Consider the following 27,492-nt stretch of genomic DNA (forward strand, 5'->3'; position numbering starts at 1 on the left):
ATATAGCAGACTATATAGTGTCTTAAATTGTTCATTATTATTTAAAGACAGTACATCGTCATTATATCCAAAAGTGAAATAAAAGGACTTGACAAGTTCTTTGTCACAAATCGTGATATACTCTTAAATAAATGCAGTAGGCCAGCAAAGGGATATATTTAGTTTGAATATCAATGCTGTTGGGAAAGATGTTGTCAACCAAAACCTCTACCATTATTAAAAAAAATACACAGCATATATCATATTGGTCTTTGACGTAGTTTTCAAAAGGTTTTCTTCAAATAGTTTACAGCTTGATATTTGTATCGCCATTCGTCTTTCTGTGGGAAAAAAACGCTCTCATAGTAGGAGAATGAAGGCGCGTCACGCTTGGTTAATCGTCGGAGATGCGTTATTGTATTCTCTAGTTGGCGTGATATCGTTAAAGTATGTAATGAATGCAAATAGACACACAATATTAAGTATAGTGGCATATACATAGTAATACAATATGAATCTTTGAATCTACATAATACATGCATGGCGTATTTTATAAAAGATATAAAATTTGAACTACAAAGGATTATCCGGTTAAAACCTTATTATAATAATCCGGTGGTTGCGGGGTATCGACAATATCACCATGAAAAGAATGCACTTGACGATTTTATACACGTTTAATTTTCTAAAAATTCCATAACACCCCACTAATTTATGCATTGCGAATATTCTGCATTCGTCTCTATCAAGTGGTTTTATAAAGTAAAGCATTCAAAAGTATTCAGGTTTTAAATGAAGTATTGATATTCGCTACGTGTGTGAATTGAAATTTAAAAACCTAAATGGGCAAGCATTTTAATCTGAGATATATCAGATTTTTTTGACACATTACGTAACTGATCACGTTGGTACACGGCAGTCATTTGATGAAAGAAGGATATAAAAAAACGTGGAAAATAACCTTTGATGAAAACCAAAGTATGAGAGAGATTTTTTAACAGAGATTTAAACAAACCAAGCACACTAGAACTTCTAAAATTGTCGGACATTAGTATTGTGATGTACACGTAAATGTTTGAATCTTCTGACATATGAAAGTATATGTTCTGATTGTACTACTGCTACACTATTACTTGTCATATCCACGTACTAGGCACAGTATGCTACTGTACATATTAACAATATAATAATTAATCAATGCAACTAGTATATTCAATATTTTAGTCTATCGATCTCAACGTACTACTTGCACCAGAATTTTAGTCTATGGAACTCAACCATAATTTAATGAAAATAAAATAAAAATCTACTTTTCAAATAATCTGTGTTATACAATGCTTAAGGTTTTTGTCTACGTGCTAGTTTTACATTAAAAATCGACCTGGAGTGATATTGAGCGAGACATAGGATATACGAGAGTAGTGTTACGGAGAATAAGGGTGACTAAGATGGATGATTACAGAAACAGTGTCGTCTGCTCTCAGTAACGTTCCCCATTCTTGTCACGAGGTATACCCTCACATCGATATTTTTACTCCCTGGTTTCTATACAATGCACAAGTTCACAGACGGGCATGCTAAAAACTAATGTAAAGAAGATCAATATGTTTAGCACTTGTTATGGGCCGCTCACAATGTCTACCTATACAGACAACAATAAAACGAAACGATGGCGGTAATAAATGACGTAGTTAAAACCATACCTGTCTTCCTGCAAGACCACTATGGTGATTAACATAGTTTGTCATTCTGATCGTTTTCCTAAAAGTCGTTGTTTTCCTCCAAATTGAAATCGATAGCTTGTCCTTTAATCCAAAACGATTCGGCAACTAGTACATGGACAGACACCATCTTCGCCCCGCATCTCTTCTTCGTGTGTTAACGAAGCCCTCGGTGTCGTCTGCTGTATAATATTACCTCAAATGTAACGATAATCTTTAAAAGTATTTAAATACCCAAACTAGTTCACAAGTAACCGACACGTTTAATATGCAGAATATGTAGTCATATTTCATGTAAAGCAATTAAATGCACTCTGCTGCTTTCACATGTTTGCAGACGACACTTTAAATCACGAAAAGGTACAACTCCTTAAATTCGATTCATTAACACTTTCCCCGGATTAAAATTTATCGTGATTCCTAAGTATAATTCCCACGATAAAAATGATATACCTGCAATGTATGTTTACGTGTATGAAGTTCATAATCTGTGTCCCACGGGTCGAATATCCCGGCTATTACAGTGCTCTCTGTTGTGGAAACTGAACATAAAGCAAACAGAAGGGAAAAAACATTTTGAAAGAATTTAATGGGGCCTTATTTTCCATTCAATGATTTTAAATGTCAAGACGCTTTAAACTTAACAGTGCTGTTCAATATGCAAGTTGTTTTGTGTAGTGGTTATAATATAAATATGGGCTCAAACGGGCAGCAGGTATAATTGTTAAACCATGTCTAACAAAATGGTGGGTGGGCATTGACGCAGAGCGAAAAATCAAGGGATCGAGTAACCGTTTATACGGTGTGTGTGTATAAAATGTCAGAAGCCTTTGAAATCTTGTTGATTCGTAGGAATTTTTGCAACTGATAACAACATGTTATTCAGGTGTCCCTTTTCATGCGAGTCAACAGAATACATCAATAGGATGAAGGCAGATGTGCAATTGTAATGAAAAGCAACACGAAAAACCGTGTATATGTAACTGATATCTACTACAGTAAATATTGCTACCTGTTGGCACTTGGAAGGTAAAGAAATAACTCAAACAACTTCAGTCTTAACTTTAGTCTTATACCCTCTCGAACTTTATACCTACTGACGTTCACCTTGAGTTTGGTATGCTAAGAATGAACCAAACATATCATGGTACAAATTTAATCCGATCCTGTCCTATTTTGTACACATCTAGCCCTATCCTACCTTATTACTCCGTTCCTGTTCAATTCTGTACAAATCTAGCCCTATCCTACCCTATTACTCCGATCTTGTCTTATTCTATACAAATCTAGCCCTATCCTACATTATTATCCGATCCTGTCCTATTCTGCACAAATCTAGCCCTATCCTACCTTATTATTTTGATCCTGTGATATTCTATACAAATCTAACCCTACTATCCTACCTTATCAGGCCGTTCCTGTCCAATTCTATTCAAATCTAGCCCTATCCTACATTATTACCCGATCCTGTCCTATTCTGTACAAATCTAGCCCTATCCTACCCTATTACTCCGATCTTGTCTTATTCTATACAAATCTAGCCCTATCCTACATTATTATCCGATCCTGTCCTATTCTGCACAAATCTAGCCCTATCCTACCTTATTATTTTGATCCTGTGATATTCTGTACAAATCTAGCCCTATCCTTCCTTATTACTCCCAAACTGTCCAATTCTATACAAATCTAGCCCTACTATCCTACCTTATAAGGCCGTTCTTGTCCTATTCTATTCAAATCTAGCCCTATCCTACATTATTATCCGATCCTGTCCTATTCTGCTCAAATCTAGCCCTATCCTACCTTATTATTTTGATCCTGTGATATTCTGTACAAATCTAGCCCTATCCTACCTTATTACTCCTAAACTGTCCAATTCTATTCAAATCTAGCCCTATCCTACATTATTATCCGATCCTGTCCTATTCTGTACAAATCTAGCCCTTTCCTACCTTATTACTCCCAAACTGTCCAATTCTATACAAATCTAGCCCTACTATCCTACCTTATAAGGCCGTTCCTGTCCTATTCTATTCAAATCTAGCCCTATCCTACATTATTATCCGATCATGTGATATTCTGCACAAATCTAGCCCTATCCTACCTTATAAGGCCGATCCTGTCCTATTCTGTACAAATCTAGCCCTATCCTACCTTATTACTCCCAAACTGTCCAATTTTATACATATCTAGCCCTATCCTACCTTATGAGGCCGATCCTGTCCTATTCTGTACAAATCTAGCCCTATCCTATACCTTATGACTAGAGAATAATATAGACATTTGTAATACAACTTGTACTTTATTGCATTTCAGATTGTCCCATCATTTGTGACTTACAAATAAAGTGATAAAAATAGACGAGTTCTGATGGGACAACATTGACGGATGAGAGTGATACAATACCCAGCGACTGCCACTTGGGATCCACACGCACCGAAAAAGATGTGCTTGGCAAGACTCCGGCGACTATGATATGCCTACCATATAAGTGCCAGAAAATCCTCAATATATAGACTATTTAGTGACTAAGTCTCCAGTGTTTGACAGAACAGTTTAAACAACTTTAATTATGTACATTCTAATCAGTCCTTCACTTTATATAGTTATTTCAGTAGAGACATAACAAAGACTTGGGATATAGAGAATAATATATAGACATATGTAATACACCATGTGCTTTATTGCATTTCAGATTGTCCTATCATTTGTGACTTTCAAATAAAGTGAACAAAATAGACGAGTTCTTATTTGAATTCTCCGATACTCTCCTATTCTGTACAAATCTAGCCCTATCCTACCTAATTACTCCAACCCTGTCCTATTCTGTACAAATCTAGCCCTAACCTACCGTATTACGCCGATCCTGTCCTATTCTGTACAACTTTTTCATGATCCTACCTTATTAGGCCGACCATGTCCTATTCTGTACAACTTTTTCATGATCCTACCTTATTAGGCCTACCATGTCTCATCTGTACAACTTTAGTTACATTATTCTGTCCTATTACAAAATATACACCAGAATTCTATCAAATAATAAATTCCAAATCGATTTAAAAGAGAACAGGAAATTACTGATGAAAAATTAGTATTTAATCAGTGTGTCGTGAAAAATACAGAGATGAAAAAATGATAGTATTTGTGTATGTATGTACCTGTATCAGCATTTCATTTCAGTATTAGACAGAAATATAGCCTTGTGAGCTTAAATACAAAACAAATATTCATTTTAGGCTGCAATCAATTTATTGTAACGACAAAAACACAATTTAATCCTTTCCCAGTGTGCAATTAGCATTTCAGTGGAGGATATGTCGTTATTTCACAAACAGTAGTATAAATTATAACGCTATGTTAGATAACAGCTATCACACATTTGAAAACCTGATAAACATTTTTTCAAAACAGTCAATCTATAATTTTCTCATCTTAAACGGAATGAAAATTAAATGTGTTCATTACATTTAAAAGAAAAAAATCTACAAAATCAGATATCAATTTTCTGTTCATATATGATAATAAACTATTTATTCATTATTGTATTTGAATTCAATATGAACGCGTGAATGATTCTTCAAAACCGCTCATTTAAACGTTGTACAAAGGAATGAAGTTTTGGTCTGTGGTGAAAATACGAACCTTTTTGTCGCACACTTCAAAGTCAACGATATAGATTTGAGTTTAAGCGAACAAAACTTCTTAAAAGCATGTTTTTGCTTTTATATATAACACTATGAAGCAAGCCCCATGTGTGGCCATACAGCTCGTTGTCAGAGCCGCAAGAATGGTTGAATCGCCAAACAGCACACGGATAGGACAGGTAAATATGCCTAACATCTGTAATGTACGGAGAAAAAACACCTGGATCTTGGTATTAAAAAGTTAAACACTCTACACATACGTAAATATCCAAGTTTGTGCCATGCCCATTACGTCCGTTGTGTCCCGGTGTGTACTCGTGTTTGGAGGAAGTTATACCTTTACTGGCTGCAATTCCCTCGCGACCAGAACATGCTGATGCTTACAAAGGATGAAGGAAAACACCAAGTAAAATCCAAGTTAATCTTATAAACAATGCAAACAAAAAGTAATTTTTGGTTATCAAATAGTGCATTAAGCCAAGGTTATGGTTTTACAGAATTGCAATGGTTGTTTGGATGTGTAGAGACGTATGTCTGACGTAAGAACATGTTTCCACGTGAACGCAGACTATTATTAGACATAACTGATTCTCAATCGGGACTGATAAATCTCTAAATTTTCATGTCGTAAAATAGAACAAGACACCAGATAACGTAGAACAATAAACCATTTGGGAGCAAGTCAGCCGATATTGGAACTGAAGGGTACTGGACAGTGAGATCTAGCACGTGATACACCAATGAAACATATTTTCAACATCATGGTCACTCTACAAAATATCTTTTCCTTCTACTCTTCTCAATCCTAAATCCCTCATTCTACGTTTCGAAATACGCCTAGACTATATACATTGTCTTTTGTTGGTTAAAGTATTTACGTAGTAATATACCAGTTACATGTATCGGCCTTTTTTACATTGTTTACCTACTACACTATTGTTTAACCCATCATTTATACCATATTATGAAATAGAATACATATCTTTAATACATTTTTATCTACCACTCTCTTGTTTATAGCTATCCTTTATACATTATCCTTTAATACAATACATATATTTTTTATGATTATTTTATGAAATACTCCATTATTTAGAGCTATGATTTATACATTATTATGAACTAATATATTATGTATAATAACATATCTATTATAAATTTTTATTTACTCTATTTTTAACATTAACCCTTCATACGTTATTTATATAGTATTATTTTGCTGTTAAATACATATATTTTACAGATTAGTTATGTGATATTCTTTTTTATACACATAAAGTTTCAGTCAATACCAAGATTCCATCACATTTTCTGTATATATATATATGAATATACAGCGTATGTCTGGACATTCCCAATAAACACCTGCATTATTTAAGGTATAACACTGACGGTTTAACGTACTATACTCGTTGTAGCAGATAAAACTGACACAAAATAGAATTATCTGGAAGATTGGGATGATTGTAAGATTCTAAAAGTGTTAAAAGCTTCGCATAAACAAACCTGAATGGGACGGATACAGATTTACTTCCCCACCTCTTATCAGACTAATTGGTCAAACGCAGGGTACAAACAATGTCGCTATCATCTACCCGGCCAGCCCGAATAGCCTTTCTCCGTCATCTGGGCTCCGGCCGGGCAGTGGTGTCACAAGTACTGTACACGTGATGTGTGTGTGTGTTTTGTAGGTCATTTTGGTACAAGTTATGTTGAATGTGTGTTTACTTGTGTCATAAGCCAAATTAATGTCATAGCATGTATGTGTATTCTCGTCCATGAAATTTCTATCAGACATTAGTCTCGTATAATTTTTCGATTTCATTTTTCATGTTCTTAAACTGAATCTTATTACACGCATTTAAGTTGTTAACAAAACCAGCAGATTTGAAATGACAAGAGAAACATGTGTCGTCTATGAAACTGTTATCTTGCCTTTCGTTAGATGAGACATTTAACAAACCAAGGCTTGTATTTTGAAGTCTCTGTCAGTGGTAAATTACAGTGAAATACAGCAGTACTCATCCTCGAAAAAACAAGTGGTACGCTCTCTGCACCCCGGGGGTCGAAGGCTGTGTTTGCGCTACCTTGTGGATGACACAAGTAGTCTCAGTTGAATATGTGATATTGCAATCGGGCATAAAGTCATCTACAATTTATGAAAAAACTGTGACATGCTACGTTCAGTAAAATTACTTATTTTACTTGGTGAATAAACAGGTAAAACAATTACCTCTAACAATCAATAAAATACTCATTATATTTCTAAACTCGTTACTATGATAAATGTTATAGTCATCCATTAAAGTCCATGAATTAACATTTTAGTAGACACAAAAATGATATCTTCGATATGAACGTTGAAGAAATCTGAAAACTAATTATATTGTTATTCTATTGTTTTGTAGTTTAAGAAAAAAGAAAAAACCCATTTCACCGGCACATATTTTATGTTTCAAATTCCTTAGATTAATTCTCCAAAAACCAAAATTGTGAATAAAATGATATCCTATTCATATAAACCTGAACGCCTCGATCGAGCATGTCGCTTGCTACCAATCTTTCGATTTAGACAACAAAGTACAAAGGCTTTAACTGATGTGCGTTCTATCGAGCCGTAGCTGAGTGAAAATGATCGAAATTAAATTCCACAAGTACGTTTCGTTCCTTTTTAGAAGTGCTACATTGCGTAATTTTATCGACCGGAAATGTGTCTGAAGACGTGGTCCTTTCATGTACTTCCGTACTGCGACGCCAGCTCGCTAAACCAACAAGTAAAAAAGAGTAGGCATTTATGCACGTTTGATTTTGCATCATTTTGGTGCCAACCCAAATTTGGATTCTGCATGGACGAGCCTGACTTCATGGAATTTAGTCTAGCCAATTTCACGAAGTCCTTTTCAAAATTAAATCATCATGGTTAAAATAACGCTTGAACCTTTTTGTTATAAAATCGATTTCGTAAGTGTCCGCTGAGAGTGTTGGTAAAGGTTAACTGGAGGCTCAACACATATCCATTGTTGTATGATATAAACCAGGATGAAATTAGCCAAGCTATTTATTGTGAAGTGAAGCATAACTGACTTCATGTGATCCACAAATTGTCCCAACGCAATTTGTTTATTTCATCATGCCAATACGTTTTTACCGTTTCTCGTCATAAATGAGACTATTTAAATCTCAAAATACCAATAACTTCTGAATCACAAAATATCTGGTTTCAAGCTAAAACAATGCCAGAAAATGGGTCTTCAATTGATTTCCTCGTGCACGCATAGTTAGGGAGATTATACCTAAAATGTATCATAGCATAGTTCATGTAACAATATTGCCAATTTTGATACGTCGCAATCAACAAGGCTGTTAGTCCATTACTATGTTCCCTGTATAAGGTTTGTTTAACAACGTGCTACAGCACTATATAATGCTATTTTCTCTCTTAACACAATATCGGGGTAATAACTTCAGTGTGTGTACTCTTTGTTCTTTCTACCATACTGTATTGTGTTCATGTTTCGTTCTCTATATTAAGCTGTACCGGTTTACCGGTGTATTTTGTTACCTTTTTCTCTATAACAGGCCGTTTACCGGTGTATTTTGTTACTTTGTCCTTTATTCCAGTATGTTAACTGATTAATTTTGTTATTTCATTCTTTAAAACAGGACGTTAAATGCGAGATCTCGAAAAAAATATTGTTTTAGCAGACAGGTGGTAAGATTATGAGTTTTGTGTATCATAAATTGCAAGCCATTGCCATCTAACAGGTGAAAATTGATAAACACAGCTTTAATCAAACTTCAAAATAATTGAAATGATGGGTTATATTTTTAAAACGAATAATAGAATAGCATGCATTTAGTTACCTTGGCATTGTGATACTGTCACCATGGATTTTGTTATTATAACAACGTTTATTGTTACCAAAACTTATTATTTTATTACTAAACCAATACATATTTTTTTTTCAACTATGCCAATGTACGATGTTACGTTTTATTATCAAAATACAAACTTTACAAAGTATCTTACTATAACTTTCTTTGTTTCATATAGCTTTGTGTTAGTAGCGTGAGATTTAAAGCACTCCTTAGTAAAACTGGAGCGATGTCTGGCGTGTGAATATCTAACCTGTGGTTTGAGCTCTGACCACGCATCCGTCTGTGTAAGATTAGGTGACATACATCAACCTACAGTTCATTACAATGTTTTGTTGATACATTGATGACTTAATTACCGTGTGTCTATTGTTGTTGACTAGTCTCTATTGATCTGTTTACGCCATCCAGATATGTGCGAAATGTAGTTTGGGCCGAAATGTCCTAGATATTTACATACTAGATCCTATTTTAGCCATTATTTGAATGATGCAGTTTAAGTTTGACTTCCTTAATACCTAATTTGTAATAAATAACACTTGAAAGTTGCTGGGGAGTGGTTTACATCGAAAGAGAGTTTAATTCTCACCTTGAAAAACTGTCAAATTAGGACAAACAACCGTTTTTGCGCTTGAATTTTGAGAAAAAATCTATCAATTCTGATGAAGAAAGATGCTTGCTCATCGCACTATCTGTGAAAAACAAAGCCGACCAAACACCGGAGTTTGCCGTAAACCTGTCCACCAATGAATAGCTACGCTGCACCTGTGTATTGACACAGAGGCGATAAGGCCTAAACTTCCCCGCCTTTTGGGACGACTATAAATTCCTGGTGGAGCCAGACAAACCAAGCAGTGAACAGTTGTCATTCTACTCTCACGGACGTCTCAGCTACCTTAATCATAGAATCAATATGAACGGAATTTTGGTTGTCTCCGTTTTCCTGGTCCTTGGTGGGATTCAAGGACAGTATGTACCTCAAGGAGTACTGCCGACAACGGCTTCCTCTTGTAAATATGAGTTTACAGTTCCAGATACCAAAGGTGCGTGTTCGATGTCATCTAGTGGCCTAGACAAAAAGGTCGACCAGGTGAAACAGGATTTGGACAAGACGCGACTTCAATATATATCCCAAAATAGTGTTGTCCAGAGCACATTAGCCAAGGTTCAGTCCGACACGGCCACCTATGTATCCAAGGTACATGACCTTACCAACGAGTTGCAGAGACTCAAGCAAGCAGCAAGTGTGGCACCATCTGGCGGCGGTGCAACAAGTGGTAACTCCCAGAACCTTAACCAGCTTGTCATTGACACAAAAGACCTTCTTCAGAAGGCAGTACAGGACATTAACAATAAAATCTTCAACTTGACCTACCAGTTCCAGAGGAGTTCCGTGGAACAGTCAAAGGTGGATACAGCCATCGAGAAACAAATCAACAAACAGGCGGTCGATATGGCAAGAACAGAACAAAAACTTATCAACCTTGAAAATCAAATAAAAGCCCTGCAGGCAAGTGCCAGCCAGAAGCCGACTGGTCCTGCTGTGACGTCAGCACCAGTATCTGTAGTATCAGGAGCTCCGACAAATGCACAAATTTCGCAGCTGAAGCAACAGTACCAGCAATTGGAAAAAGACGTTCAGCAGCAAAACCAACTGCAGACCACTCAGTTCCAGAGCCTTGACACAAAGACCAACCAGGTAAGTACTGTGATGTTCAAGGAATAATTTTGCCATAAATAGGATATTGAATATATAAAAAATACTATTCATTCCTTCTTTACTTAATGGCATTAACTTAATTGCTATTAATTTCAAAAGAAAAGAAGGTTAATACCATAGTATTGTTGAGATTTTTCGTTCATGTTGTACAAGAGATCTTGTTTCAATTATCAAATGTCATGTTGTAATATACAAATGAACAATTTTATGCAGATTCTTGGACAAGTGGCAAACCAGAGTAATGAAATCAGCACCATCAAACTCGCCACTCAGGGCGCCATGGCACGTATTCTGAATGCAGAGTTGAAGGTCACTGGGGTCAAGACAGATCTAGACACTCTGAAAAAGAAAATTGAACCCCAGATGACAGTGGTTGCACAAGAGGTTGCTGCACTCCAGATCAATGTCACCAAGGTGGAGAAGGAGCTCCAGCAGCTGGGAGCACAACTTATGACCAACAACGTCAACTTTATAACTGACCACGGGAAGGTCGTTAGTATCACCACCCAGGCAGGTCTGCTAGCTAAACAGCTTACCAAGCTTGAAAGTCAGGTAAGTTATCACAACTCTGTGTACCGTTATGTGATTGTGTTATGGTTATATCATTTCGGGTTAACACAGTTTTTATAGGGTGCCAGTATGGAGATATATATGATATTATCAGTTGTTTTACATACGTATGCTAGTAAAATCATGTAGCTTCCTTTTTCTTTAGCTTTTGAAAAAAGAGAACCTTTTGAAAACCTGACTCACTTCTAAGCATGAGACAAAAATCAAATTTTAGGTTTTCCAAGCTGAATCAATTGTTTTGCCTATTTCTGTTTCGTCATGCACCGTGCAGTTTAGCTAGTTTTCGCCGAAGGAAAACAACATAGGTTTACTAACGCCAAAACATCTTTCTAACTTGTTTAAAACATTTGTTTTAATTTTAGGTAACATCCCAGTCTTCTGACCTTCTACAACTGACCACCGACTTGAAAACTTTGACAGCTGCGCCGTCCATCTCCGGTAACACGACACTCTCTAGCGCCGCCCTGCAAACGGCAGTGCAGCAGTTTGAGGCGCAGGTACAGGCGTCCATGAACAAGACACAGTCCGACGTCGCCCAGCTACAGAAGGTCATACCGGTCCTTCTACAACAGATATCCACTATTACATCCGGATCTGGATAGATACATCCGGGTCGCTCTCATGTGGATTACGTGACACTTCCAGTCGAGCGTGTGTAAAATTTGAAATCACAAAGCAACAAACATTGAACAATTTTAAGAACAATTTACCATTGATTTTTTTATAAGATCATTTGGATATCTTGATTAAACGTGTAAACGGAAGCAAATCTGAGAGTAATTTATTTGAATCTCTTTATTTTTTGTATAGTCTACATGAATCAATATTTCCAATGTGATTAATAATGACTCAAAAATTAGAAATGCTTATAGCTGAAAAGCTCCTACTAACATGTTGATGTGTTCAAGTACATAATCCATTACATTGTTACAATTCTGGTGCATCGACAGTGCTTTAAATATACACATGTGTATATGAAATTTTATTTAATGTTATTTCATTATTATTATTTATATAGATTTGTGCTTGTTTGTGTATATCATTACTGCAGGACAGTTTCCATCAACTAATGTGTTTTATAAAATAAACAAAGAAAAACTGAAAAGTTATTGCTTATTACACGACTCGATTGAAAAATTTAATGGACGTGATTGTTATGATAATAAAATGGAGCAAAAATACTCTATGTTCTGTTATTTCGCCAGGTACAACTCTAGAATCCATTCATCGCATTCCTAAAATCTTTTACAAATTTACCTTAAACATACCTACATAAAATACCTCATGAACTATAGACATTAAACTGATTTATTGTCACTAAATCAACGCAGATAAATATAGGATGTCAACTCGCTACATGATAAAGGAAATATGCTATTTTCAAATTATTCTATTCACTTTATAATTAGAGCTTGTATTTTGTGATAATTAAATGTTTTCAATGGATGCATTCACGTTTATCCTTTCTTTCAGATAAATCATCAATTAATAAGTCATTTAAAATAAAGTTCATAAAAGATAATTTGCATGGTTTTTTTTTCAAAAGTGGAACAGTACATACCACGATAACGAAGATATTTAACTCCGGTGATAAAACTGTTTAATCGCTAGTGCATACATTAAACACTTGCTCTTTGACGCTGTGAAAGTATCCCTGTGAACTGATCTATACTAACAGCGAAAAAATGTTATAGAGTTTTAATTGAAATTGCAGGCGCGAAATACTTATTAACACATAAATGTAAATTTTAAAAACCCCACAGTTTTTAGCCGTTTGATGTTGTTCGTTCGCATCACCCTGTAGAGATAAGTTTCCCTTAATAAGATAAGGGAATAGACAAGCGCTTCTCTGCTCGTTCTGTAGTAACAGTTTGTGTCTGACCAAGTCACCAATTTAAGACTGGACATTACCAAGTGACAGATTGTTAAGAATAACAAATACTACGTATTCTAAATCATAAAACCAACACTAGGACGACCACGCCAGTACCCTGAAACTAGCACAGTTGTTTTCCAGTATTTGAGCGTTAATCTGGCAATGTTGCGCCAGTTAAGTTGTACGTTACTGGTACCTGTACTTGTCACTTAAAGGACTGAAAGCAGTATGATACATATATATATATAGGTAAATACGACTTAAGCTCGGATCACTGTTCCGTGTGTCAAAGCTGGCATGAGTACCGCTGGATGAGAATGAAAGGATGATTGCACAGTAAAGAACAGACATGCAGAAAACGATACAACCACCTGGAACGCTCGTTGAATTATTACAATATGTCGACGTCTGGAGCTCACAGAAAGTGTGAAGTAAAAAAAAAACAAATATGAAAATCTGGGAAACAAATATTTTGATACAATTTACAAATGTATCTTTAAAATGTAAAAAAATTATTGTACACATCATGATAGCAAATTGAAGTACATACATTGGACTGTTAGTGACTGTCGTAAAGCAGAGAAAATATTAACAGAAAACAAAACACTTTTAAAGTGCGACGATATTTATTCTGCTATTAAACCTTTCGTATCAAACAAGAGCATCATAAATGTTGTACACCACCGGATACAAGGCGTGTTCCTCACCATGATAAACAATAGAGTAAGTACATTGCTACTAATTACCATAACGTCATCACAAGACAAAAGTAAACGATCAAAATCTGGACTGAGATACAATGACTGGAAATTGGTATCATTAAGCTCAACGAACAATGTCATGGCCTCTTTATTAAAAATAATTTAATTTCAATTTAAAAAAAGTAGTATATTACTGTACCAATTAACCGACATTCTTTATATCAAAATGGACGAGCAATGATATTTTTTGTCTCAGCTTTTTTTGCTGGAAAAATATACCACGGCGTCAACGTTACGTCAAAGTCGAAATGAAAAGAAAACTACAGGAACCAAAGGATGACATCTTAACGCAACACAAAATAACAAATAACAAAAATGTATCCAAGTGCTACAGAAAGCTGATCATTCCCGGCACCAAATGTAAGATTCTACCAGATATCTGTTCTCAAATCATTTATACACTTTAACTTTCTTCACGTTTCCGAAGACAGAAAACAATTTTTTTACTCAATCACTCAGGAGAATATTACAGATACAGATATATTCAAATAGCTATTGAAGATGCATTCAATGTCAAAGAAACCACAATAGTTTTATTCGTCGATGCAGTATATACCTTACGCCATCTAAAATGTTTCAATATTGAAACAAACTTTTACTGGAAAATCTCAAGCAGGTGTCGTTTTATATTTCTTGGACAAATCGTGTTTTTAAATTATTTTTCCAAGACAGATAATAATCTTCCTTTTTCTAACAATATGGAGCACTGTTGTCAATACAATTTCCAATATTTTTTACTAAAACATCATGACATCCGTCATGAATTAAAATATATTTGTCATTCATGATCGTTATGCAATGTTTTTACAATGACATTATCTTAATCGTTAGTTCTTCTGTGGTGTTTGCGACTGTACTCCTAAAATAATGATAATGATATAAAACATTTATATAGCGCCCTATAGTATATGTAAAGTTACTCTAAAGCGCTTTACATCAAATGAATATTAGCATTAGTTATCATTGTTAAACACAAAAAACGCTTACAATCACCATTATTCATTAAGCAAGAAGATAATCATCTCAATGTACACATAAATGAATAATTAAAGGGTGGTATGTACATGACGTCTGTGCAATGAGCCTAAAATGCAGATGTGAAGAAGTTAGTTTTTATGTCCTTCTTGATAATGGCCAGGTTATTTGACTTTCTAAAAACAGATGGTAAGCTATTACATAACTATTCTATTCCTATTTATTGCAACCACGAACATACCTGTGTTTTATGGCGTTATATTAGCACTTTAGGACTAAAGTTTCTTGTTTGATGTAAGCTCGCCTTGTTTGTTTGATATATATCGCACTTGAGAAAGGAACAAATTGATAAATTTATCAATAAATTGAAAGAATTAATTGAATCTAGAGATACTAGTTTAAATAAAAAGTACCTACGTCCAAAATGAATGTAATCTGCGTATGCATGGTAAATATTTGTCTTATTTCAAACAAAACATCCCGTTATAAAGAGGTTCCATGAAAATACAAAAGAAAATGATAAAATGAATAAAGAATTGTTTGTTAGTAATTACGCAAACATGATTGTCATATTTTAATCTATACAAATTGTAAACATTTAATTATTGAGAAAAATAAGTTTAAAGAATTGTTTCTTCACTTTTGTAACTGTTACCTAAAATAATAGTTCGTGTTCCCACAGGATGTAACGTTAATTGTTAAATAATGGTAAACTTCAACACAAGAATTACTTCAGCGGCAATGGAGATTTAAAGCTTAGCATATTTCTAATAAATTAATATCTTTCCAAATTTTTCGATGTTAAGAATTATTATGTGGATTGACAGCACACACCATGGAGAAAACTATGTTTTACATGCTTTCAATGTAAACGAAAACCATTTGTATACCGCAAACATGTTTTAATTTAGGATTATCGCTAAAGTAAATACGTATTATCGAAAACGACCTGTTAAAGGGCCATCAAGAGTTAGATTAGTTCACCTCTTACAATGATGTTCAGTGGAGGACATAAATTGTTTTGATCGCTGCAAGGTCTGTCGAAATATCGATTTTATCTTATTTATTCATTAATTTCTTTATTTATCTATTTTTTCTGCTCATCATTTTATGTATAACCAAATCAATAACTACTCCTTTAAAATCTAGATTTTTGACATATGAGTTTGACAGATTGAGATTTTCATTAGTTATGCGCATGATCAATCTGACTTTGTGCGATTTGGAATTACTTCGTTTACTAGTGTGAGTCGATACATAATGTGTCGATTTGTTTAACACAATTAATTGTTAAACGACCGGTTTTGAAATTTTCTGAATACAACTAGACTTTTCATTAAAACATAATAATCATACATGTCTTTTTTTTATTAATTGTTTTGTTATAACAATTTAATTAAGATATTGTTCATTTTAGTCTTAGATATTACATTGATTAGCTGCTCAAGTTAATGTAATATTAATTGGATCTAACGGCATAAATAATTTGCCTTGTGCGCCTTATATAGAACCACGGTATGTTAACTATGGAATACCATGTTCCATTATCCATCACCCCGTTCCCGTCCAGATGTTCACATCCGAATAACCTTATAACTAGGCACTGTTTTTCCTTCTCTGTTATAAACAACCAGTTTTAGTGTAATTTTCTACCTGAATCGTGACCACCTGGTAGATTAATAGCCATTATAGGAAATTATAGAAATACCTAAACTACAACACTGAAGAATGTACAGAATATTTAACGTGACCTTTTGATATATAAATGTATACCTCATTTCCAATTAAACAGCTGGTACTTCTGATTCCGAACTTTTATAACCCTCCAATTCCGTCATCTCGTTTATAAATCCCATTACGTTAAATACGTCAAGATAATTTCTAAATTTAATTATCACATTAGGACGAGAACAAAGCAAATGCTAAACAAGCTACGGCGTTAAGAGCATTGTTAAAACATTGTCTTAACGAAACTAAAAATAGATCATTGAAGAAACCACGTGATTTTAAATGCAATGAAAAAAAAAAGGTGTATCATATCAAATTTATGTATTAAATAAAATGCTTTGATACATAGGGGCAACTAAGTATATTTTATTGGCTACCTGAATTATTATATCTATTTTTTAAAATACTATATTTATTATAAGGAATTATAAATTCTTAAAAACCCAATCGTGGTAGGGACTACTAGTTTATTTCTAGGCAATATTAAATTCACCATAGATACTGCTAGGTTTACATTAGGAAATATAATATTTATTAATATATATTGGTAATACTAGACTTACAGAAATATTTCTTAGGATATATTGATGGGTTTTGCATTGACAATTATGCATTTAAAATTATCACATGTTTTTTTCCGTGTAATTTTGTCCAACAAACGTTTTCGTTTATATAAAAAAAAAAAAAAAGGAATTATCACTCGGAGCAATAATATTTTAATTGTGTCAACACCAATACCGATTTCAGAAGCGGTGATCTGGTTTTGGATGTCCTTCACTGTAATTATTTTTCGTAAAAAATAAGATATATTTCCATTAAAATTTTAAACGTACATATTTGTTGGAATGTGTGGGAGATGTTTCAAACTTAAACACCAAACACTTAACAGGCTGGGCTTAAATATCGGTTAACATTGGTGCATCTATAAAGAAACTCATAGGAAACGAAGCTGAATTGTAATTTAATCAGAAGGTTTGTCCAACAATCGAATAAAACGTTATCCCTATTTTATAAAGTGTGTTTGTTAAGAACATGAATGTGTAAACCAGTCGAAAATGGCATCACAGACCACTTGAACCTTTGATAAAACCATTCGTCATGTTTAACCTACTAAGTTGAAGAGCAAATCTAAACATCTTAAAAAATATATCCAAAAATTCATAAAACTATTTTACTTTTGAGATCTTCATCTTCATATGCTATATATTTTTGTAACGCCATTTAATGTATTAAATGTATCAATTACGTCATGAATCACTAATTGGTTTTTGTGTTACTTCCCGAGTTATCGATGTGAGGACGTGACATAACTTAGATGTGACTTAGATTTACATGTCGGGTGCCATGTATGAAGCATTGTATTTTTTTAATTGTCTCCATGATCTTTTTTGTATTTGTTCATATTTTGCCCCAATTCTTTTTCGAGTTCGAATTATGGTTTTGATGACGTCTCTATATTCTCTTATTGTTTTATTTTTATTATTTATCCATATTATGGAAAACTGCTTGTAGATTTTGTTTGGGTTTTATATCATTTACATTTTAGAAGTGTGCTACTATTGAGGTTAATTTTAACAAAATCATTTAAAAGAATTGCATTTCACTATGATCTGATGACATGTGATATTTTCCCTATATTTGTATCCATTAACTACCTTTTTACGGCTGATAAAGTTGTAAGACAGGCTGCTAATGCTTTTGATTGTGTTCTCATAGGTTTTGGAAAGTACCATTGTAAAATTGATACACACAATAACCCTGATGGTATGCACTGTCGTAGATACATTATTATATATATCTTAAGTAGGTATCAATTACTGGTTTGAAACATTTTGCCACTCTGACCGATACTCCTATCACTCGAACTATGTATTGGAGGTAATGCTGTTTGTTTGTCTGTTTAGCCGAGGAATGTGTAAACATACTTGTCCGTGAAGATGACCAGAATTATTAAACGAACAAACAAAGCACTTACCTCTTCAAACCAAGTGTATATCAGCTTTGCTTTTGCCCGAAATAGATTTTACTTCAAGGTCATATCGAACAACTTTCCTAGCTTGGTTTGAAAATTCCATAGTTTTAAATTAAAAATACATGATGGTGATTTAACTTTACATTACTGTAGATCACTTCCAGAATGCAGAGTATTATCTTCAAAGTACTGTATCTTGGTTCGTATCGTTGAGATTCAATAGTGTAGCATTAGTATAAAAACGAGTAGAAACGGTGATGCCAATATTTTTTCTTTTATAAATTTTCTATTTCTATCGATTATGGCCCTTAACGACAATTCTGTTTGTAATGTCTGTATAGCACCATTGTGCATATATATCAAATACATATCACGATTCAATATGTTCTAAAGACATGACAAAAATGACAAGAAAGTAAATTTTTCCTTTAACTACATGCATTGCAGTAAACCAAATATCCAAAGTGTTTTAAAGACGAAAAAACAGAAACTACTCACTTGTACACATAGCATGAACGAATTCATCATATAAGACAATTTATTGTGATCAATGTTTCATTTAATGACATCTACTGTCAACTTTTATCAGATGTACAATGCATAGTTGTGCAATCATATATTAAAGCATTAAAACATCATCAGATGTATTTTTGATTTTAAGAATTGTCGGGGGTATTTTGGTTTTCTTTATTAAACATTTTATTTATGGCTTAGCATTGCTTGATCATTGTTTAGACATTATTAAATCAATTTTAGGCTAAGGTATTTCTTACTGAACCACGTTTAGATGCCTGACATAAACACATTATAGTTAATGCAGTATTTCAACAAGTAGTCATGTGTTGGAAGTGTTGTTTAATCAACACGCTACAGCAACAAAAAACGCTTAAATGTGTAAGTTTACAGTGTCCTTTTGTATTTTCTTTATTCTCGGCAATCTAAAATCTTTACATACACCTATTTATTCTCGTGAGTATCAATGCTCTGGCTAACCACCTAATTTGTGGTTTAATATCTTAAATCATTCAAGACTCTTGTTTACAAGCATGGGTCGGTAGCCAGGTCACCTGCTCTTGACTTTCATTGACCAACAGAATAAGGATGTCTTGTCTGGTCAGAGTGCACTACGTGCTATGTTAGGAAACAATTAATTGGTTTATTCACAGATAATTAAAATGGCTGTTTATGACTGGTGCTGATCAACCCTAGCGAATAAATATATTTTACCACATGTTTAATTTGCAATAATAAGTGCTTCTCAATTAAATTTGACAAACATTTGTGCAAAAACAAAATAAAAACAACCGAGTAAAATTGGTCGTCAAATGTTCCTTCTAGTTGCAATTTGCATGAAGTTATCTATATGTACACACATATAGAAATCATGCCGTTTATATAGATTGTATTTGTATATGTTTTGTAGATTTTTGCATTAATATGCAATGTAAAATACTTCATTTTTGTTATGTTCGTTACAATTAATGAAATAATTTTATAATAATATTAATTCACAAATAAAACGAATAATGTTTGATAAAATCTTCTATAAATAGCCTCCACTGGAAGAGAAAATACGAATGTGAACACAAACCTGTAATGACATGGTATTTTTTACCACAATACGTCATGTAAATTATTTAAACAATAACTGGTTGTCTGGATGTAATTATTGTTGATATAATTACAAGTGGCCTATGGCAAATCTACCATAAAACCCGCCCGCTAGGGTTTTATGGTAGATTTGCCAGAGGCCACTTGTAATTATATCAACAATAATTACATCCAGACAACCAGGTATTTTTTTTATATTTACATATTTTTCTTTTTTAAGACATATTCCTACAAAAACCATTTTCCCTGCCTCAAAATACATTTCAGGAGGCCATTTTGTTTGTTTACATATTCCTACACCTGAAACAGGCAGTTGTAATTATAGTCGAGCAGTTGTAATTATAGCCTATATAATTACACTTGCCCTCTAACACTGTTGTAATGGGACGGCGCGGGGGCAAATGTAAATATATATGTTTACTAAAAAACTATTGAATGTGTATATTATTGATTTTCTTGTTACTACCCATTTGACCCGTGTTATTTATATCGTACATTCTATATTGCAAAGATATACCCGTGTTTTAATATTAGCTAAGAATATATGCGACAGGAGGGCAATTGAACTTGGCAACTTTTTGACATAATCCGCCACTTTGTCAAACCACAAACAGTATACGGTATCACTACATACATGAGATATCATTAATCACATAGTTATTAATATAATCTACAGCGATTGCGATTTCTGTGATGATATTAAGAAAAAATGCCTTCAACTAATGCTTTCCAGTGAGTTTGAAATGATTACCACTGTTAGGTTTCCTGCAAAGTATTGCGATGTATTTTATGTTGATATATCTAAAAACTTTTTAAAAAACGCATCAGAAACTAAGTGATATAAGTAAACGGATAAGGCCAAGAACTTGATCATTTTGAATACTTTTGGACAGGAAAACGTTTCTGATCAAATAGAATTCGTCAACTATGTATCTTTCTCCAATATGAGTCTAATGAGAAAAACATTGTGTTTTAGAAATAATGCTCCCATCTGTATTTAGTAAAGCATTGTCGTAAATCATCAGAAAATTAACGTTCAAATATTTTCGGTAAAACGCTTTTTATGCTGAAGAAATTTCGCATCTCGTTCGTTATTAACTGCGACCACTGGAATTAAAAGATCAAAATAGGGGCCTCCTTAATTCCTTTCCTTGTGATAATGTGTAATTATCAAAAGTATTTACCACTCAGCCAACCCTGTGTGTTCGAGAAGTATCTTAACAGTATTCAAACCCTGTACTTAACACGTCAAACTAAAGCGACAACAGCCGATCTTGTCCCTTTTATGTTCACAAACAATTAAACGATAGTAGCCAAACAGCATCATTAAAAACATCAGTGTCCCCACACCGACCTAATACCGTTTACAGTTTGTGTACGTAAAAACACTGTTCAATACATATGTCCACAAACAGAGTAAGATTTGTTTACCGACTAAAGGACCATCCCTATAGATATCGGCGCTGTTTATCCAGTGTTGTGTCCAGCGCCCATCATTTACCATCTACCGTTCAGTATGCCTACGTATCCCAATGTAACCCGCCAACTCGGTATCACATCATCCTCAGGGTTTCAATTTATCTAAAGATATTTTGAATATGTTCTGGCGTCTTACTACCATATTTTGTGTCATTCTCTGTATATTCTAAATGACGTGCTGTTGTATCAGGGGTAAACTGTCTCAATGCCATTGTTATAGAAACTCTCTGGTGTTATAATATCACCAATATTAGAGACTAACAGGGATGACACAGGAGACACTATGACAAGCGTTAAATGAAATACAAGAAACACACGTTCAAGAACTTGGTTGTGCCCCTGCTTGTCCCCCTCCTTTTAGTGTGTATTTCTATAACATGTTGACGTTTCCTCATTTTTGTTGTAGCCTTTGACATCGGACTGCCTTCCTCTGGGTTTTCATTTTATGTTGAAGATGTGGTATTGCTTTATTTCTCTTAAACATTAAACATTTCCAATTACCATATTGATTCTATTTGTGAAAGTGTTACAATATTCAAACACAAAACGTGGCACCAGGAGTTTTCTTCATACATTTATAATAGGTTTTACGTTATCAATCCTCTGCTTTATAATATGTTCACATCTACTGTTTTGCTGCTGGTAAACCAGTTTCCATTTTTTTATGGAAGGTGATAATTCAAGTTGTTACAACTCGTCGTCAAATCTGATTGAACAATATTTATAAAAAGTAGATGTAATATTAACTTTTCCTTTGTATGTCCACTTCGCGAACCGACATGTACTAAATTAATAAAAGACGATCAACCGATTAAAATTGTTGGAATGCTGTTCCGGCAATATTGTTTCATTTTTAAAAGAAGCACAGAAATAGTCATGCTGGTATGGACTTTCGTTACTTATAAACATATTAATAAGAAAGCGTGGAATATGTAGGAACGCCATGTTTGTTTATGACAGGTAAAGGTTTAATATAGGCTCCTTTCCGTTTAGTTCTATTCTGCATAGGTTCAAAATCCTGGGACTCGGGTTCGAGGCCTACGTACGTGGGGCAGTCGCAAGGCACTGGCCGTATGTCGGTGCTTTTCCTCTGGGAACTTTGGCTATCCTCCACCACCAAAACCTGGCACGTCCTTAAATGACCATTGCTGAGGTCGTAAAATACAAATAAACAAACAAACAAAAACAAACTTAAAGGACGAAATTGTCTTATGGTACAGTAAAATGAAAGATTTTCAAATACATATTTTATTTTTCGAGTTTCTACTTATTATTTTACGTTTGACAGAACAGTTGACAGATATAAGTTGTAAATTTGAAACGTTGCAAAGAGTTTGGACGAAATGGCTTTGTGGTGAAATAAATTGTTTATTTGGTTGACTCTCTACGCCTAAAAAAGTGCTTCATTTCTCCATATTTACAGTAATTATTTATACCGGCTTTACAATTTAAAAATATCGTTCAATCGTCTTTGTTTAAAGATGTACTCGATGTTTTTGCGGTTTTTCAAAACCAAACGATGTGTTTCATAACTCATTCATTTTATATCTATTATATTCAGTTTTGTTACGATTTGTTTCATCAAACTTATTATTATTTCAATAGTTTAGTATTTCGAATATTAGAACAACTATACACCTACAATGAACATACATTCACTTAAGGAAGTACAGATCAGCTAGCAGCGTTCGTATAAAATGCGAAATACCTGTGGCAGTGACAGTAGCCCGGTATCTGATTACAGGTAGATACACAGGTAAACAGAGACAATAGCCCACTACATGTCATGTAATCCACAAATTTATCTTGATAATCCCATCAACAAATCTATTAGGAAACATCGAACATATAAACATTTGTACATGGCCGTCCATTTACGTGGAAACGACTTGACATGTCGTAATTCGCGTGATGGGTTTCTCACGAGACAATGCTGGCTTAAGTAAACCTTATTTAACCTGAGATCCGCTTTCATAGTTTATTTTACTTTTTTATCCTCAAATAAAATGCTTTCTATATAAATTCCATTAAACTGACATCCTGGACGATAAAGCATTTTCCCACGAAAACCTTGTAAGTGAATGACTCAACGAGACGTAGAATACCTTCCTCTTCCTTCTTTACGAACTTCAATGTGCATTTCGAGAAAAAATCATTTATTTGCTCCTCAAATTGGAATACTTCGGACATACTAAAAATTGGCTTGTTACCATGATGATTTATGATAGGAAGATGTGTCGTGCCGTATACTGAGATGCAAATTACTTAAAGTACAATTTATTGATTTACTATCGGTTTCAATGCATCGTTCTACATGGCAACGAAATAACATCACCAGTTGTATCAGATATCTTGGTGTTATGAAGCTGAATTATATCATGCGGAGTCTAATATAATATTCCATATAGCACGAGTAAGACACAGTTTTTCGTAAAGGAGGCAACTGAATAAGATACAATTTACCTATCATTCTATTCAATCTCGAAATCATGAAATATGAAAAAAAAACACACTTAAACTCCGAAGTTGCTGAAACAATGTATTGATGTTATCTTTAACAAGCGCATTTTACCGTTGTTCTCATCCAGCTGTTCTAATGAGTCTGTTCTAGCTAAACGTTCAAATATGCAATGTTTGAAAAGTCAATGAAAAGTAAAAAAATAATATGAACCGAATTTGATATGACATCGCTCTGATTGAGTTGTGTAACATTTCATTAGGTTAATTAACATTAAGTTAATTATTTGAATTTTTTTTTCAAAAATTTAAGGGTATTTTTGTGTAGATAATATAATAGTAATCATATTCCGTCGTTTCGTATTGCAGAGTTATCTTCTCTTGTGGGCAGGTACAAAAAAAACACAATACCTCAGCAGCAGCTGTTAAAGAGAAACAGTCGATTTCAAACTAAAACAAAATGTTCATAGAAAACAAACTTGTTTCATAAACGAAAGAAGGGAGGGTGTAGGAAACATACCTCATTACTTCATATTACTATATTAGAGTTAAAAACTTATGACCCAAACAGTCAAGGAAACAAAAAAAAACACAATACCTCAGCAGCAGCTGTTAAAGAGAAACAGTCGATTTCAAACTAAAACAAAATGTTCATAGAAAACAAACTTGTTTCATAAACGAAAGAAGGGAGGGTGTAGGAAACATACCTCATTACTTCATATTACTATATTAGAGTTAAAAACTTATGACCCAAACAGTCATGGAAAATTTTAAGACATAAGTAAAAACGGAAATATTTCATTGATATCACGTGGCTTTTGAATATCGTATTTAAATATCTGTATTTCTTGATGACCAATTGAAAATGGTTTTAGATTATGTGTATTTCATAACCATCAATACAAAAGGTACAAAAGGAACAGAGACGGCACCAACGCAAAAGGTACACAAGGAACTGAGGTGGCACCAATGCTATAAGGTATAATAGGGACTGAGGTGGCACCAATACTATAAGGTATTATAGAGACTTAGGTGGCACCATAACTATAAGGTATTCTAGTGAATGAGGTGGCACCAATACTATAGGGTATACTAGGGACTGAGGTGGCACCAATAGTATAAGGTATACTAGGGACTGAGGTGGCACCAATACTATAAGGTATTCTAGGAACTGAGGTGGCACTAATACTATAAGGTATTATAGGGAATGAGGTGGCACCAATACTTTAAGGTATTCTATGGACTGGGGTGGCACTAATACTATAAGGTATTCTCGGAACTGAGGTGGCACCAATACTATAAGGTATTATAGGGACTGAGGTGGCACCAATACTTTAAGGTATTCTAGGGACTGGGGTGGCACTAATACTTTAAGGTATTCTCGGGACTGAGGTGGCACCAATACTATAAGGTATTCTAGGGACTGAGGTGGAACCAAAACTATAGGGTATACTAGGGACTGAGGTGGCACCAATAGTATAAGGTATACTAGGGACTGAGGTGGCACCAATACTATAAGATATACTAAAGACTGAGGTGGCACCAATACTATAAGGTATTCTAGGAACTGAGGTGGCACCAATACTATAAGGTTTTCTAGGGACTGAAGTGGCACCAATACTATAAGGTATACTAGGGACTGAGGTGGCACCAATAGTATAATGTATACTAGGGACTGAGGTGGCACCAATACTATAGGGTATACTAGGGACTGAGGTGGCACCAATACTAAAAGATATACTAGAGACTGAGGTGGCACCAATACTATAAGGAATTCTAGGAACTGAGGTGGCACCAATACTATAAGTTATACTAGAGACTGAGGTGGCACCAATACTATAAGGATTTCTAGGGACTGAAGTGGCACCAATACTATAGGGTATTCTAGGAACTGAGGTGGCACCAATACTATAAGGTTTTCTCGGGACTGAAGTGGCACCAATACTATAAGGTATAATAGAGACTGACGTGACACTAATACTATAAAGTATAATAGGGACTGAGGTGGCTCCAATACTATAAGGTAATATAGAGACTGAGGTGGAACCAATACTATAAGGTATACTAGGGATTGAGGTGGCACCAATACTATAAGGTTTTCTCGGGACTGAAGTGGCACCAATACTATAAGGTAGTAGAGGGACTGAGGTGGCACCAATACTATAAGGGATACTAGAGACTGAGGTGGCACCAATACTTTAAGGTATACTAGAGACTGAGGTGGCACTAATACTATAAGGTATACTAGAGACTGAGGAGGCACCAATACTATAAGGTATTCTAGGGACTGAGGGGGCACCAATACTATAAGGTATTATAGGGCCAACGCAAAAGGTACACAAGGAACTGAGGTGGCACCAATGCTATAAGGTATTCTAGGGACTGAGGTGGCACCAATAGTATAATGTATACTAGGGACTGAGGTGGCACCAATACTATAAGGGATACAGATATACTAAAGACTGAGGTGGCACCAATACTATAAGGTAATATAGGGACTGAGGTGGCACCAATACTCTAAGGTATTCTAGGGGCTGAGGTGGCACCAATACTATAAAGTATTCTAGGGACTGAGGTGGCACCAAAACTATAGGGTATACTAGGGACTGAGGTGGCACCAATACTAAAAGATATACTAGAGACTGAGGTGGCACCAATACTATAAGGGATACTAGAGACTGAGGTGGCACCAATACTTTAAGGCATTCTAGGGACTGGGGTGGCACTAATACTATAAGGTATTCTCGGGACTGAGGGGGCACCAATACTATAAGGTATACTAGGGACTGAGGTGGCACCAATAGTATAAGGTATACTAGTGACTGAGGTGGCACCAATACTATAGGGTATACTAGGGACTGAGGTGGCACCAATAGTATAATGTATACTAGGGACTGAGGTGGCACCAATAGTATAATGTATACTAGGGACTGAGGTGGCACCAATACTAAAAGATATACTAGAGACTGAGGTGGCACCAATACTATAAGGTACTATAGGGACTGAGGTGGCACCAATACTATAGGGTATACTAGGGACTGAGGTGGCACCAATAGTATAATGTATACTAGGGACTGAGGTGGCACCAATACTAAAAGATATACTAGAGACTGAGGTGGCACC

General features: G+C 34.6%; 2 protein-coding genes across 3 annotated transcripts in view; one reads left to right on the plus strand and one right to left on the minus strand.

Moving 5' to 3' along the window:
* The window catches only part of LOC110445678, a 56,649-nt gene extending 54,428 nt beyond the window's left edge, over nucleotides 1–2,221 (minus strand). Inside the window, exons 1-2 of one of the 2 annotated variants that reach the window (XM_021490427.1) lie at nucleotides 2,154–2,221; nucleotides 1,683–1,882 (exon numbers count right to left, since the gene is read on the minus strand). The gene's annotated coding sequence lies outside the window, so the exon portion shown is untranslated. Of the gene's footprint in view, nucleotides 1–1,682 lie in introns of both variants that reach the window. The other variant, XM_021490426.1, reaches the window with a different exon arrangement.
* A 7,866-nt stretch (nucleotides 2,222–10,087) lies between these two features.
* LOC110445552 (myosin-4-like) lies at nucleotides 10,088–13,022 on the plus strand. The gene is made up of 3 exons (XM_021490217.1): nucleotides 10,088–10,919; nucleotides 11,154–11,492; nucleotides 11,873–13,022. The coding sequence occupies exons 1-3, from the start codon at nucleotides 10,134–10,136 to the stop codon at nucleotides 12,110–12,112; spliced, it is 1,365 nt and encodes a 454-aa protein (XP_021345892.1). The 5' UTR covers nucleotides 10,088–10,133; the 3' UTR covers nucleotides 12,113–13,022.
* The last annotated feature ends 14,470 nt before the right edge of the window (nucleotides 13,023–27,492 follow it).

This window comes from Mizuhopecten yessoensis, unplaced genomic scaffold (assembly GCF_002113885.1).
Source record: "Mizuhopecten yessoensis strain PY_sf001 unplaced genomic scaffold, ASM211388v2 scaffold2329, whole genome shotgun sequence".
NCBI lineage: Eukaryota > Metazoa > Mollusca > Bivalvia > Pectinida > Pectinidae > Mizuhopecten > Mizuhopecten yessoensis.